Source organism: Mytilus edulis, chromosome 10 (genome assembly GCF_963676685.1).
Source record: "Mytilus edulis chromosome 10, xbMytEdul2.2, whole genome shotgun sequence".
Taxonomy (NCBI): domain Eukaryota; kingdom Metazoa; phylum Mollusca; class Bivalvia; order Mytilida; family Mytilidae; genus Mytilus; species Mytilus edulis.
In genome coordinates this window covers 11,788,427-11,805,663 of record NC_092353.1, presented here as the reverse complement: position 1 = coordinate 11,805,663, position 17,237 = coordinate 11,788,427, and the positions used below count along the sequence as shown (strand labels likewise).

The following is a 17,237-nucleotide window of genomic DNA, read 5'->3' as shown; positions in this document are numbered from 1 at the left end:
TGGCCACAAGTTTATCGTTTTCTGTTTAGTATTAAATTTATAAAAGATCCATTTTGTTACATCTCGTGATCAATTTTATTTGGCAATCGCCAATGGCAGTCAGCAGGATTTAAGAACATCATGCAGTTGTTCGACCTGTTAGTCAAATGCGTTTTGTTTAAATATACTTTTTCACTTTTTTGGTCTTTTGGAAAATGTTGTTTGTGCTGTATTTAGACCCTTCTACAACGAAATTTGTTTTACATGCACACGTATAAAAATAGCGGTTTTTATCTAACGCAATCATAGGTTTGAACGTAGTTTTCAATTTAGACTCGTATATATATATATATAGAAATATATAAACGAGCAGTTTGGTTTCACAGGAAAAGCCTGACCTAAAATCATGGTTTAGTGGTGCTTCGTTAGATGTTTTAGTATATATATGCCTACTGATATATAAATAAAATATTCAGACCCTATTTGTCCTAATTAAAAATGATCAATTCCATTTGCAACTTATCCATGGCATCCCCCTAAAATCATTCGTAAATTAATGAAGAGAAAAAAGTATTTCAAAACGTTATGAAATAACGACATATGCATATTTTGAAACTGATGTCGTCATGGTTTTACTTTCAATTACACAAATTTCCAAATGTGACAAATTTTACATGTTTTTGAACTTTGCTTTACAAGAAATTCAACGGCTGTTTCTCATTATTTATTTTTCGAATGCACATATACTATTAAGTGTGTACATATTTTAACGGATCAATGACATAACAAAAATTATCTGGACACTTCATTTATGAGTTTATCCTAAAAAAAATCATGTCTTTAGATGGACTGGTCTATGATGAGCGAACTAGTTAAACTCCGCCCAGTCAAGTGAAATGAATCGAACATAACGTTTCAAAAGAAAATGTAGTTCATCTTCAACTTTAATTTCCATGCAACAAATACAAAATGTACATATACTGTGCTTCGATATATTTAAATATCGCGCTACTTCAACCAATAAAATATATAAGCACTTAATCTTAATTTACATAAGTTTGATCTATCACATGTGAATTTGCATTGATATGAGGATCAATAATTTAGTTTATATAGTACATCAAAAAAGTTTGATATTTTTATCAATTTGTCAGTCTCTTAATTTTTACAGGCCCTATTTTTCATTCTCTCTTAAAAATATATGTGTTTCAAATGAATTTTGATATCAAAAGGATTCATAACTGAGGGGCGTCAACCCCGATCTTCAAGATTTAAGACGACTATGTACATCGGATTTAAATAGAAGTTATACATTTTTGTTACATCAAAAAGAGCAATTAGTTTTTATTAAACACGAACACATAAATAATGTCAGTATGTAAATTTCCAAATATACAGGAACCAGGGGCGGATCCAGGATTTTTGAAAGGGTGGGCGAAGTAAAAAAAATTTTGACCTTTTTAGGCTAAAAAACATAAAATAAGTGTACAATGAACTTTTTACACGGTTCCTGAAGTTGGACATGCATATTTTATAGTTGCTGTAAAGTGTAAGGGTCGGACATTTTTGATGCCGTATTCTCCCATTATAAAATGATTGGATAGATCGAAAGCTATGTACTAATATAATTGATGTGGGAGTTGGCAGTAAAAAATGGACATGGAAATTTCTCGTTTGTTTATTTAGTAAAACCTCACAATTCATTTGTTGAAAACAATATAGACGCCGGGCTATCGATGAAATTTACAATAGACCGACACGAGATAAGGCAGCAACCATCTTAATTGTGTCTACATTTATGTCATCAAAATGAGAACATCTTCACTGTTGACAATATGTATCGCTGTATGTACTATCTCATTGTATCTTGTGTTTTTCCGATTTAATTGTCAAACACAGTTCGCCGATATATGATATAAAGATATCTATGTAAACATGGTAAATACATTAATTAATTAACCAGGTAACGACATTTATCAGTATTTTTTTCTCCCAAAATGACCCACACCAAGAGATATTATTAGATTAATGCTATTTTTAGACTATATCATGTATATCGATTATAAACAGTTCAGTGTGCTTTACGTCTATATTTAAATGAAAATTTTCATCTATCAATAACATCGTTAACTTGTAAACAAGATAGAACAGGAAATATTTGCAAATTGCGAAGCTAGTTTGTATTTTCGTCATGGACTTCCAATATAAAGCCGTTAAATGGTATGTTCACATTTTATAACAGTATCATGAGTATATATTATTTGTTATCTGCACACGTATATTTTACAAGCATTCTTCATTTAATAACAGCAAAACACAATGAATGCATTAAGGCGTGCGGACTGAGCTGGCATTGTATATATTTAATACATGTATATGTGCACTCAAAATTCGAGCATAGTATGCAATTATATAGATAGATTAACAGTAACAAGAAATATAAACATTCATACAATCTCCTTTAGGCTGAGATATTATAAGTTATGTGATAGTTGTAAGGGACGACATAAAAAATCAATGAAGGATAAAAAACTTAATTGAAATAGTTTTGGGTGGGGGTCAAAATTGCTGCAAGTTTTGTTTAATTGACATCGATTTCATATAATTATATCCTTTTTGGTCAATCAGTTTTCCTAAATTAAGTTAAGAGGGGGGGGGGGGGGGGGGGGGGGTAGGGCGTCCGTGAAAAAACTATATGAAGATATAATGTTTTTTTTTTATCCTACATTGAACTTTTGATGTAGTCCCTAATTGGCGTTGATGAAACTTTCAAGTAGCTGCGAGTACTATAAAATTGCCGCTTCATTCCGATCTGTTGAGCTAATTAAGCCTTTTTTAACCTGATTTTTTTCTGTATGTTGCACTTATTTCCCAAATAAAAATAGTCAAGATAAGGAGAGGGTTGCGCGCAATTATGTTTAACACCACCACATTCCTTATGTATGCCTGTCCAAAGTAAGGTCACAAACGCACTGAACATGCATGCATTGTTTGCCCCTGTTCATAAAAAACAAATGATCAATCTATAAAAAAAAAAATCTTATATAGAGATTCAGTGCGACAGTGAAGAAACATATATCGCAAAACTTAAAATACGTTTTAGAAGTATTTTTGTTCCGTGCGTCTTCAGTACAGGTGTACAATGTGTCGTTAATTCTTCACTTATGTTCCATTGACCTACAATGTTCCATAGCTTATGTAAAGGTAACACAAACTATTTATAATGTAATGTCATTATATTATGGATATGCCCTAGTTACAATCAAATATCAAATTGCCTTATGCATTATGGTAAGTAAATTTGATAATACTTAAAAACATAGGGAATATTACTTTCTAACAGGTTATATTTATAAATAATACTGATATCGATTGAAGTGAACATATGTGTGCAGTAAACAAGTGAAAAGGGCGGCAGATCTGAACAATACAGTTTATATACCCTGCAGTCTTTATTATGCTATCAAACACCTGCTTGTTGTGTGTAATACAGTATAACGTATATAGATTACACGTCGATTAACATTGCATGAAAATCTTAGAACATGAAGGATAATAAAGTATGTATGACACTGAATACAAATAGATATCCGTACATACATCAGTGTATTTATATCAAATAAAAGTAATCGTTCATTTTTTGAATTTGAATTTTAATACTGATATAAAATATAAAGATCTTCCGGTTTCTTATGTAAGTTTATCTTTTATAGAAGTGAAAAACAACTCTATCGGTGATGGCTGGTAAAAGACATTTTTGTCGTTCGTTTAGCAACGGTTATGGAGAAAACTATGGAAAAGACAACAAAGACAAAGAAATATCTGACTTCTGCGAAAATATCTCTATACTTGATTGTCCGGGATTTGTTAATAGTGAACTAAGAGCAAATGCAAAATCAATAAGACAATGCTTAGAAAGACTGAGCGACTCTGATCTTCTAGATGGTAATAATAACAGCAAAAAAGCTGGTATAACTAGAGAATTTCATACTGAAATAAATCACGAAGCCTCTGCTCTGTTAAAGCAATTTCGAAACTGTAAAACATTTTGTGATCTTTGTTATAAAATATATCGAAAAAATATGTCGGCAGTTCTTGAAAACATATACAAGAAACTTTTGTCCGTAATTGTGCACATGATCGAATCAAGATACAGAAAACAAGATGCATTACGAAAAATAATAGTATGGAACAAACTTTTCAATATCAACAGAACTTATCAAGCTTTCTCTGTCGCGATCCAACAGTGTCATAATAAACGGTTAGGGAAAGGATTTGCAATTCTAAGAAAGAAACAAAAAACGACACAAAAAACTTTGCACAAATCGAGGAACAATTGTGAAACTTCGTTCGTTATAGTTTCTCAAAAACTTGATCATACACAGCATCCGGATAACATGCAGATATTAAAAAGTTTAATGACGGGGTATTCTGAAAAGAAAGGTGTGGTACCGGTTTTGGTGGAAATAAGTATGCCCGTACAAAGCAAGATAGCATTTGACAACCCGTCTAGACGTCTTCTAACATTCTCAGATTGGCCAATAAGAACCAACGTATGGCCTCAACAGCTTTCAAATGCTGGATTTTATTATACAAGGGAAGGAACAACGGTCAGATGTGCAACATGTGGAGTAAACACAGTGGTGGACAACTGGGGGAGACTTGACAAACCTGAGGTTGTTCATTTTAAACTTAACAGTAACTGTGAATTTGTGAAACGCCATTTCTCTTACTTAAAGAACGATCATTCGCCAGAGGACGTTCCAATAGGTATTGGTGGTTCAGGAGAACATGGGCCAACTTTATCCCCGTATCATGAAACAAATAAAAGGGATGAAAAACGTTCTGAAACAGAACGACATTGTAATAACGTAGCCTCTTCTTCGGCAGGTAATTCTAATGTTTGTGTAAGTGACAAAATTTTTAAAGGATTGAAAGTAAACGATAGTTTGATACGCGACAAAACCTCCTCCGAATGCAATCATTTTAATGAAAATTCACAATTAGGTTTGCCGGCAAAAACGTTGATACCGATGCCTTCATTAATGAACAATTGCAACACAAATACTGATATTTGGTCTGGTTCCTCGACAAGCAACCATATCAGCAATACCTCGCTGAACAATGGTGCATCTGGTTCAAGTACCACACATGTAGACACACACAAGGGCTCAAATACCTCTATGATTATGGCTAACAAAGATCAGTTGTATATATCTGGAAGTTCACAGGAAAACTATACACATACCTTGCAAAATAACACGGGTTTAGTATCTAACAGTATGACAATGACAGCGGATGCTACATCCAATCAACAGACGTTATTGAACACACCAGTCGAGTTGACTGTCAGACGAAACAGCTATAGTCAGTCAATAAATATAGACTCTCCTGTGTCTACAAATCAGCTGGAACGACGACAGGCCTCCTATGAGCAAGCAATTTCAAGTCCGGTGAATGGCAACGAAGCACCATTGAATCATGTCGCAAACCGACCGACTTCATTTAATTCAAAGCTGCAATTACCATTCAAAAGAAGTGCTTATAATAATTCAATAGACATAGACGTTCCCGTTTCCGCGAATCAATCGGAACGAGAACAAACTGCATATGAACCAGAATTCTCGCATCCAAACTTCAGACGTTTTCAAGACAGAATGGAATCGTACAAAAAGTGGCCGATTACGGCAAAACAGCCACCCAAGATATTGGCAGAAAGTGGCTGTTTCTACACAGGTATGTAGACATTTTGTTGTTTAACGTACATTGTATCTATAGGTAACTAATTTTTATTTAGTATGTCGCAGCACAAACACACACACACACACTACCAATAAACACATTTATAATGAAAAATGTATATACAAACCTTTAATATGCATTGGCAATATCAAATGATTTGAATACACATAATATATTAATTGTTCACAATTTTGCTGGTAATGCCATAAAATAGAAACTAAAGAAATCAGGGCACATTCAAGCACATCGGTAGAAAAAAACCCTGACAACGCCATGGCACAAATAAAGGAAAATGACAAACAATTTACAAAACCAACATAGAAAACATAAAACTGAGAAAAGGTCATAAAGTCACGGGTGACTAATTAATTCTTTGATCAAAATACCATATTATTTCACCGAAGACCAATAATAATATATTATGATTTCAATTCAAATATATTATAATCCATTTTGAATTTTTATATTTGCTTTTACTTCCTGATTTGATATACACTCTTATTGTGTACCTAGACAAAATCTGTCACAAGGTCGATATAAATCCGATAAACGTCACATACTTGATCAAACAAGACAACGTATCGGGCAAGTTGAAACATTGGCATAAGATAGACTTACTATTATACTGATTGGTGATTTTGGACTCGCGGAAAACTGTAAAAGTTAAATGATTTTAAATGCTGTACATCCGTTTTCTATTCTGACCTTTTGCCCGAGAGGTTGAATTCGTTGAATCTCTGTATCAATAGCCTGTCAGCACTGAGGTTGTGAGTTGAAATTGAGCACATGGCATGTGAGATGGACGCCAATCTTAACTGACTGGGATTGCCGGTTTTCCTACCGAAGATTGGTGGTTTTCTGAGTGCACTCCGGCTTCCTCAAAAATAAAAGCTGACCGTCAAGAAGTAATAAATAGTGCTGAAAGTGGCGTTAAATATAAAGTCATCAATTAATGTATTTGATAATTACTTTAAAAAATGTTACTGTTTAGCTCCTATTACAGATGAAAAAGTTTTTTTTTAGTGTAATATGTAGCAGGAACTGTCAAGTTGTTTATGAAAGTAGTACATTCATACACAATGTATGATGATCATTTACATAGATACTGTCCAATATTGCAATTGTTGCATTTCACAACTGTATAACACTTTATTCAGTTATATAATAATCTGCAGGTAAAACTGACATAGTGCGATGCTTTAGTTGTAATCTTGGATTAGCCGAGTGGGCTGAAACAGACGACCCTTGGATAGAACATGCAAGGCACAACCCAAAATGCTGGTTCCTTAGGCGTGAAAAGGGGCAGCCATTCATTGATAAGATCCAAGGAGAATGGCAAAAGGTAAATTCATTCTATGCAAAAAACAACAAATTTTAAGACGTGACAATAACCTTAAGTTACCATATGTATAAACAAAACATCCAGTGTATTTACAAAAAATAAATTTTAACATATCGTCTGAACAAAACTATAGGAAGATTACAATGCAGGAGAATTTGCAATTAAGAAAAGTTTCTTCACGAATAAATATATTTCATATTTCCGCAATCTAAATAATAACGTTGGCTCTTTTTTACATGATGTATTCGATACACTGCTTTGTTTTGTTCAGACATTCCTCTACATAGGTTATGCGGAAGTGCATTGAGATGTGCAAGAAATCTGATCATCTGACGCACAAATGCTGAGAAAATAGTTATCAAAGGTACCAGGCTTATAATTAATTACGCCAGACGCGCGTTTCGTCTACATAAGACTCATCAATGATGTTCGGATCAAAATAGTTAAAAAGCCGCACAATTATAAAGTTAAAGAGCATTGAGAACCCAAAATTCCAAAAAAATTGTGCGAATTCTGCTAAGGTAATCTATGCCTGGTATAAGAAAATCATTAGTATTTTGAATAATTCAAACTTTTGCAAACAGTAAATTTATAAAATGGACCATATAATTGATATTCATGTCAAAAGTAAAATCACAAAAATACTGAACTCAGAGGAAAATTCAATCGGAAAGTCCCTAATCAAAGGGCAAAATCAAATGACAACAAACAAAATAAGTGGACAACCACTGTCATATTCCTGCCTTAGTACAGGCAGTTTAGATATAGAAAACGATGGATTGAACCTGGTTTTATAGCGCTAAATCTCTCACTTGTATGATAGTCGCATCAAATTAATTATGTTTACAACGATGCGTAAACAAAACAGACATAATAAATAAAATAGTCAAAATATAGGTACAGCAGTCATCACTGTGTTACAATCCCAACATCACCCACGACCCTAGTCAACCATTGTGCGGATGAGGTGTGTCTACTTGCTGACTAATCAAATATAACCTTTGACAATGTGTGTTCCTGTTTAAATGAATATGCGTCTTTTTTGTTGCTTCAGTTTTAAAATTCTATTTTATTTCCCTTCTTCGATCGTATGTTTTAATACTTGTTCATTTGAATGATTCTCCATCTATTACATTTTACACAAGGCCAAGTAGTCCTTAGGTTTACCTTCTTGATATTGATGACAATTATGTTTATGTAACCTGCATATCACCACCAAACACATGCAAATAGATCTTGGGAATTATAGTAAGAGAAAGACCTCAGAAAACAAATAAGCATTAATAAAGTTATTGAAACTATTTAACACTGTCAAAAACTGAAGTCATACATGTAAAAATGATTCATTCATCACCACAGTCTCCAATTTAAAAACGTGGATTTTAATAACCTTCCCTCATTTTTTTACTGTTTTAGAATAATTATATGTTTTTTATTTAAAAATTTTTTTAAGCGGTACAAACCAAAGAATCCAGCTTTTGATGACGTGCTATCACGGTTAGCGACCTTTGATGGATGGCGAGATGACATAGAACAGACACCTGAAGATCTAGCGGATGCTGGTTTCTTCTCCACAGGTATATACTATCAGGTTTATTCTTAAGTCGTTTTCGAAATTTAGTGATATCTAGAATTGCTTTCAGACTTACTTAAACAAAATTGAGAATAGAAAGAGGGAATGTGTCGCAGAGACACCAACCCGACCAAAAGCAGAAGTTTTTTTTAATTTAATGTTCAATAAGAAATAGATAACTGCAATTGGCTATAGTAACCGGTAGTTTAATTCTTCTTGTGATTTGCACTTCCTAACAAAAAAAAAGTAAAATCACAAAAATACTGAACTCCAAGGACAATTCAATCGGAAAGTCCCTAATCAAATGACAAAACACATCAAACCAATGGACAAAAACTGTCATATTCCTGACTTGGTACAAATAGGGTGAATTTTTCTTAAAATGTCCTGTACCAAGTCAGGGAAATAGCAGTTGTTATCTTATAGTATCTTTCTGTGTGTGTGTTACATTATCGTTTGGTTTGTTGTTGCACTTAAGTATTTATGTTGTTTTGTTGTTTCCCCCTCTTATATTTGATGTGTTTCCCTCGGTTTTAGTTAGTAGCCCGGATTTGTTTTCTCTCAATCGATGTATGACTTTAGAACAGCAAGATATGTTCATAATAATAAATTTACTGTTAACAAACCTTTGAATGTTTGAAAAAAAGGGTTTTCTACCTCAGGAATAGGATTACCTTAGCTGTATTTGGCAAAACTTTTAGGAATTTTTGGTCTTCAATGCTTTTCATCTTCGTATTTATTTGGCCTTTTGAACATTTTTTATTCGAGCGTCACTGATGAGTCTTTTGTAGACGAAACGCGCGTTTGGCGTAAATATGTTTTCTTCCCTGGTATCTATGATGAGTTTATTTACTGTTGCCTTTATTTAGGAATTTATTTTACACAAGGACAATGTGTGATAATGAACCTATTTATCGCCCGTTTCATTGGTAATTGGTAGTATGATACTTCTGCAGTGTATGATACTTCTGCAGTGTATGTTACTTCTGCATTGTATGATTCATTTTAATATTTTGCTGAATTGGACTTATCACCAGGTTTGTACAAATATGAACAACATAACTTGTGTCACGTGTGGAGCAGGATCTGCACACTTTTCCGAGATCACTCCCGAATTTCGGCGGGGTGGGTGTTGCTCAATCTTTAGTGTTCTATATTATGTTTTGTGAAATGTATTTTTTGTCTTTTGTCTTTTTTTCTCTCTTGCCACGACTTTGTCCGATTATCGTCCACTTATGGGTTTTTATGTCCCTTTTGGTGCCATTCGCTTCTCTCTTAAACCTATTGCGATGATAAAATAAAAAACATACTACACTTTAACACTATCTTTTCGACAGGGGAAGATGATATAGTTCGTTGCCACTACTGCGATGGAGGACTACGAAACTGGGAATCAGGAGATGTCCCTTGGGAAGAACATGCCCGGTGGTTTCCACACTGTAAATATCTTATCAAAATGAAAGGAATGCAGTACATTGATAGTATAAAAGAAAAATATCAGGTGAATATTATAAACAGAAACAAAAGCAGTATAAATGATCCCTATGAAAACATAGATAAATAACAACTGTTACATTTAATCATTAATACAATGTCTACAATATGGGTTGCTAAGAGGCGGAAACGGAATAAGGAACAGAAACAGAAAACGGAAACAAAAAGAATTAACATCTATTCTTTGTGGTCGTCTGTTTTCATAGGCATGTTCTATATAGTGTATTACATCTTTGCAAGAAAAAAACCCATATGCAAATGAGTATAAAGGTGTTTATACTTACACATGTTAAACATCAATCGAATACTTAATAAACAGAACAAGTGATTATATGGGAAATCAGTCATTATATAGTATTCGTTCAATTACATCATTTATGTGTTTAATATCATTGGTTCAGAAACATATGACAAGTAAACGTAAAATGACCACTCCACAATCATTTTGAGAGTCCAATTCATAGCAGATCTGCACTGAAATGAAAATCAGTATAGGTTGTCCTCCAAAGACTGCCGATGGCCACATAATCCGTTATTAACATAAATGTAGATATATATAGGTTGCGACCTCATGCAATTGGACTTGTGAGGTGTGTTTGATTTCATGTTTAACGTTGAAAAAATATGTTATGAAGTGTAATCATCGTTTTTATCTGTATAAGATACAACATCCGCAAAATGTTCCACCTTTGTTTCACTTTGAATGTTGATGTTCTTTACCTTTTAATGGTTTACCACGACTAGTACATACAAAACCAATATCTACATAAAGGGTTGAATTGAAGGTCACATGAATAAAGGCAACAAAAGTATACCCCTGTTCGAAAGTCATTATTCGATTGAAATCCGGGTTATAAATTAAAACTGAGGGAAACACATCAAATATAAGAGGAAAACAACGAAATAACAATAACACAAAAGTACAACAAAAACCAAACGACAAAGCAACACACACGGAAACGAACCACTAGTATTAGATAACAATTGCCATTTTCTTGACATGGTACAGGACATTTTTATAAAAAAAATAATGGTGGGTTGAACCTGGTTTTGTGGCTATACAAACCTCCCGCGTTTATGGCAATGTTAAATATAACGCTAAAATGATAACTTTGCATGACAGGACTACAATACAAATAAATAGAAGAACATTCAAGATAGAGAAATACACAAATAAAATAGAAAATTAAGAAAATTACTACATGCTAAAAGTTATTAAAGGTACCAGGCTTATAATACGGATTCATAGATGTCGAATAATTAACGTGCAATTGAATAATTGATTAGCGATGTTTCTTGTCTTTGTTAAACAAAATTGAACTAAAGTGGCTGCTAAAAGCGAATTATTGTTTCATTATTTCACGTTAGAATAAATGTTTGAACAAAATACAAACATTTTAATTTTGTTTATATCTTGTAGCTAATGCTCAATTAAAAACAACCAAATATACGATATTAACATGTTTCTTTTTATTAAAATATAACTTATCTTTAATTATTAGAACTCATTTAACATTCTATCTTCAAAGTGTTTTATTTAAAACAATTTCAGCGTCATGAAGCTTCTGTCAATACCACAAACACAACAGAAGAGCAAGGTAATATTGTTTATACGACGGTCTGATAAACGTTTTTTTTTTTTGTGTGTAGAGGCATGTTGTAAGCCTTTAGTTTGATTTTAAAGTTGCAAATGCATTTTGTGCAATATCATAGGGATAACATAATTTACAAATCACACACGTTTATTTGTTACCATTGTCTGTCCGTACTTACATACGTCCCAAAACTTAGTTATCTAAATTTAGTTTGCCTCAAATGAAATTTATACACAATAGTTATTACAATTAAAACACAGGTCAAGTTTGAATTTTGGTGGAGTCACTTTTACATTACGTTGTTGCTTTATAACGTATTTGCAAACGGGTGTATCATGAAAAGTAAAATAAAAAAAATACTGAACTTAGAGGAAAATCTAATCGGAAAGTCCATCTGTGTCTCATGGATACATTATCAACATAGTTTTACTTAATGAAAGTTGTAAATTAACTTCAAGTACGTATGATGGCTCGTTGTCTTGAATACAAATTAATTAATATATATGTCTTACTATGGCTTTTGCATAATTTAAATGTCTTCTCATCCAGAGTATGCCCCATTGACATCGTCCATGTTGGTTACATCAGCAGTTTAATTGTCTTTCTCATCTATATTTGAATAGTCTGTATTGCATATTACATATATTGTTAATACTTTCAACATGTTCATTTTTATTATACAACGTCTGTATACCTCAACTTCTAAACGATATGCATGTTACTCATTTATTTAGGAAGCATCTTAAGCATGAGTTGTTGTTGACATCCTTGTGCTATTATCTTTGGCGGAGTGTTGTTAAATTGCATTCACCATGTTCACAGCTCATTTCGTTTTATTTTTATTGCGAAAGTATACCCTCAACAACTATTATTAAAAAGCGTAATCAAAACTCGCCTTATTTTAGGGGATAACCAACTGCTAGCTACCGAAAATGCAAAGACAGTACTGAACATGGGATTTCCCGTTAACACTGTCAAGTCTGCTATTAACAGTTTAATCAGAACTCGAGGTAAGTCAGCAAATTCAGATAAAAAGTAGTAATTAAAATATCAAACTCCCACGTAAGTAAGTTCATAAAGGTGAACTTAATAAACCTCACAACATCGAACCAACTAGGTAGGTTGAATGGAAAAATGGAAAATCACAAAAATACTGAAAACAACTGTTGTATTCCTCACTTGATACATATTGTTAAAAGTAATTATCGCATGGAATCCCGTAGAAAACGAAGTGGCAAATTCACAAATAAAAACAAACTTTTTATATATCATGACATATATATATATAAATGTGATTAAATCAAATCCTTTGTTCTTTTTGGAATGCCGAAAAGTTTCTGCATAGTCGAAAAGTTCTACTATATTTATTTAAAATAGTGAGTCGAGGTTTGATTGTCAATGAGACAACTATCGATTAGAGTACAAATAACTTGGGTTTAAGCAGCTATAACTCAAGTTATGGCTTAAGTAATGAGCAACTGTTACCTCCATACTGTATTCCTCTGCAAAAGGCACCAACAAGACTTATAACATTAACGGTACCATTTTTTTCTACATACATTTGTACAGAACAATTTAAACGAAACAAACAATCGAAAAAAAACCAACGGCTTGGTTTGTGACAAAGCAATAAAAGAAAGTTTAATATCACGCTCCTGACTTGTGCCGGGCATATACAGAATGTAGCGTTAAACATAGATTTCTTTTGAAAGGAACTTTTGGTTTAACAACGAATTTTCAATACCTAAATGTATTGCAAATTTAGTGACTTTAACTTTCCATCTGTATTAAGATGTCCAACAGCTGTTCGTTAATATATGATATAGTCAATATTGATGAAAGTGGTGTTACAAACCAACAATAAATTAAAATATATATACGAGAAACATTCTAAATCTTTTTTTAAATCCATCTTCATCATATTTCAGGGCATAGTAATTTCAGTACTGAAGATTTATTAGAGTTTATATTAAACCCAGTAGAATCCTCCCAAACATCAATAAGGACATCAAATGAAGGTAATGTATTGTCACCGTTAAACGTCTACACACCTTTACAAAATAACACCGAGGTTGCCATACTTATAATATATTAGTAAAAGATAAAAATCGAAGATATGTGGTGGTATGATTATCATTAAAACACCAATCAAACACTAGTCCTTGAGGAGGTTTTAAGCATTTATAAGTCTACGTTTGATTTTGAATCACTTGTTACAGAGACACATAGGCAGACTCATCACTATTGACTGTTTGAAATTAACAGGTTTAAAACAGTTTAAGTGCTTCATACAAAATATGAATTATTGTATTAAACTCGAGGGTTAACAAAAAAATCTAGCTATTCAAACGAACGCGAAACAACTTCTTTTGTTAATATACTCGATACTTTATAACGTTGTGATACATTATTTGCCTTCATAGAAATCTAATGGTAAAACTAATACATGTATTCATCGGTTATTTCACAATCTATTCAAAATAACGTTTTATGCAAGGCGTTTTTCGGGATTTTATCTTACATTTGGATGTGAATAAAATATTTTCATTCACATGTGTAACTATCATTAGTGTGACAAATCAACGAAGTTTTGAAATTGTATCTAAAATTTACTTTGGCAATCAATTACTGACGATTGTAAAATATTCGATGCACACAACGACACTTCCTAAATTAATCTACGGCAACGATTAAAATATTACTTCATAATAATATTAATTCACAGTTTTCATTCAACTAATTTAATGTATGCTAAATTTTACAGCATCTGGTCAAGCGACAAGACCATTTCCAGACGAGAGAGGTAATGATATCTGTTTTATTTTACAAGATTATACACAATTAACAGGAACATCAATTTTTAAATTATATATTTTATTTCAATTTACACATGTTTGATTTTTCCGTTGAGGTCAGTAGTGGCATAATTACACAAGAATGTTATTTCGGTTTTAATAGTAATTAACATTTTATAAATTTATGTACTTCTTGTTAATATAAATGAGAGGATTGCCCTGAATGTGAATTGAGACGATAAGAATGACGTAGCCAATTATGATATATTGAAATAACGTCGTCGAGCCTGAAAAGCAATATTATTCACTCTTGCTTTTATACTTCAATAAACGTCAAAATTGAAAATGTTTTCTGTTTGTTTTCATGTTTTGTTTTAACTGGGACTGTTTTTACCAATTTCATCTTCACAAATGATATTTATGGAACCTTTAACATTTATCTTATTTATGCTTTACACAACCCTCTTATTGCGTAAGGTATATCAAAATGTAAATATGGTATAAGTGCAAATGATCCAACTCTCTGTCAAAGTCAAAGTGTACAAAAAGTAGAAAATTACAGGTCAAAGTACGGCTTCAAACACAGTGCCGGGGCTAACATCGAACAGCAAGCTACAAATGTGTATGTATATGTGACGCCTTGATCAAATGTATGATTATTTCGTATTTCATTGATAACTTTCCACTCCGTTAATTTTGGACAGCAATGAGAACCTGCTGTTTGTATTTACATGAACAATTGTTGTTAAAAATTAGCTGATATGACATGTTTTATGAATACGATTTTTGTTTCAGATCCAGCGAAGCTAAAAGTAATTAACACTGAACTAAAGAACAAACTATTATGCGTCATTTGTAGAAAAAATGAACGTTGTATGTTATTTGCAAACTGTGGACATAGAGTCACATGTGAACAGTGCTGTAGATCAATAGACTTTTGTCCACATTGTGACAAACGAATCAAGAAAACTGTAAAAACTTATATGTCATAAGAGTGGAAATTGATTTAACTGTGTTCTGTTGTAAGTAAAACAAGGAATTAAATTTAAAAAAAAGGCTTCGACATTATATTGTATTGCCATATTTTAAGTGTTAAGTGCCATTACTTTATTTTGGATGTTATCGATGAACGTGTATGCATTTCTTCTGAGTATACAATAAGACAAACTTTTAGTCCCTTAAATAACAAATCTGAAAGTAAAACAAATCTACATTAACCAAATTACATTCTATCAAGTTATTAAATCAGATATATTTAATAGTGTTTTGTTTTGAATTACATAATTTGCATTTATTTAGGCCTTTTAAATGCAGATTAATACTGTGTTGCCTTTGTCACTAAAAAAAGTTAATCCTCATTGACAGTTGAGGGCCCTCGTGGGGTTTTTGATTATGTGATTACTTGGCCGTTTTTTTAATGATTATTTGATTATTAAGCCAAATATTTCATGATTATTTGATTACCTAGGACTGTATTTTTAGTTTATGATTATTTGATTACTAAAGATAAGCAAATATTTACTGATTGTGTGATTATATTGGCAAAAAAATGGTGATTATGTGATTACTAGGACCCCCCCCCCCATGAGGGGCCTCACAGTTTAAAAATTGAAAAACAACACTTTATAAATTAACTGCACTTTTCTTGATTTATCATCATATTTATTTGAAACACTCAGCACCAATATTTGTAAAATCAAATCATCAACCAGTATAATTCCGAAGTATGTCGATATTTATACTTTGGCATCGTACATCATTACTTGCATTTCAAAGATAAATTGGGACGTTTTTATACTCGGGCTAAATCCGAACGTATTTGATATTTTATACAGGGAGAAAGTAGTCCATTCATTAGTTAAAATTGGTCATTAAAAATAGTTTTCAGAGGCCATCCGTAATTTTATAAGAAGGCGATGTGCTTCATGTCGACCTATTAGATACTTTGCAATTAGTTTGTGCAGTTTATTTTGATATTGTTATATCACGACCAAAAGGCTAGGTTAAAGCACTTTGACTTCAATCAAAAGTGTGTCCAACTTTGCTTCATAAACATGTTGCTTACTATTTAGGTTGACATAGAATGTTTTAGGAAAGCACAAATCCTACTTTGTAACATAATCATTCCGTATCAAACAAAAAGTTATCTTAAACTATCATGATAAAAAAATATATATATTTGTTTCGTTTTGGTGTACGCGTTGTTTCGAGGATAATCGGCAATCATTATGAAACAAAGTGTTCCTCTCTTACTGCTAATTTGTACGCTTATTCATTCGGGCATACTTCATATAGCAGCCTCTCAAGAATCCAGAAAAGTTATGTTGATTTTCTCTAGCTTCACGTATTGATGTGTTAATTCATATGTGACTATCATTCCATTGAACTACATTTCTGGATGTCATACATGTAGACACAGTTGAGGTTGCTTTATTGCTACATGTTCTAGAATTTGTGTCTAAAACCAAACACTTAAAACTTGATTTTGTAAACTATCAACCTTTACTCTTTATCCCACTTTTGGCTATACCCTTTTGATGTGGCTCTGTTATTATGCATCCTGCAAATGTTTTGTTGAGCTGTCTTCAGTTTTAGTATTCTTGTCTTTTATTTTTGCGAATGTGCTTTGTCTATAGGCCATTATTTTTTCTTTGTTGACATATTTGTTTGTTTTAAGAGATTAAGATATTTATACAATGTTTACCTATTATGTTTGT

At 32.4% G+C, this 17,237-nt stretch overlaps 1 protein-coding gene across 1 annotated transcript; it reads left to right on the top strand.

The window, feature by feature from the left end:
• Positions 1 to 2,062: 2,062 nt before the first annotated feature.
• On the top strand, positions 2,063 to 15,575 carry LOC139493409 (uncharacterized). The gene is made up of 10 exons (XM_071281792.1): positions 2,063 to 2,199; positions 3,693 to 5,715; positions 6,897 to 7,063; positions 8,517 to 8,640; positions 9,974 to 10,137; positions 11,683 to 11,728; positions 12,631 to 12,735; positions 13,654 to 13,743; positions 14,490 to 14,528; positions 15,316 to 15,575. The coding sequence occupies exons 2-10, from the start codon at positions 3,717 to 3,719 to the stop codon at positions 15,510 to 15,512; spliced, it is 2,931 nt and encodes a 976-aa protein (XP_071137893.1). The 5' UTR covers positions 2,063 to 2,199; positions 3,693 to 3,716; the 3' UTR covers positions 15,513 to 15,575.
• Positions 15,576 to 17,237: the final 1,662 nt, after the last annotated feature.

Excerpts from the sequence above, each read along its gene's own strand:
- LOC139493409 (XM_071281792.1), top strand. The coding sequence starts at position 3,717 with ATGGCTGGTAAAAGACATTTTTGTCGTTCGTTTAGCAACGGTTATGGA. Across the intron at positions 11,729-12,630 it reads AAACACAACAGAAGAGCAAG|GGGATAACCAACTGCTAGCT; the intron begins GTAATATTGTTT and ends GCCTTATTTTAG. Across the intron at positions 14,529-15,315 it reads ACCATTTCCAGACGAGAGAG|ATCCAGCGAAGCTAAAAGTA; the intron begins GTAATGATATCT and ends TTTTTGTTTCAG.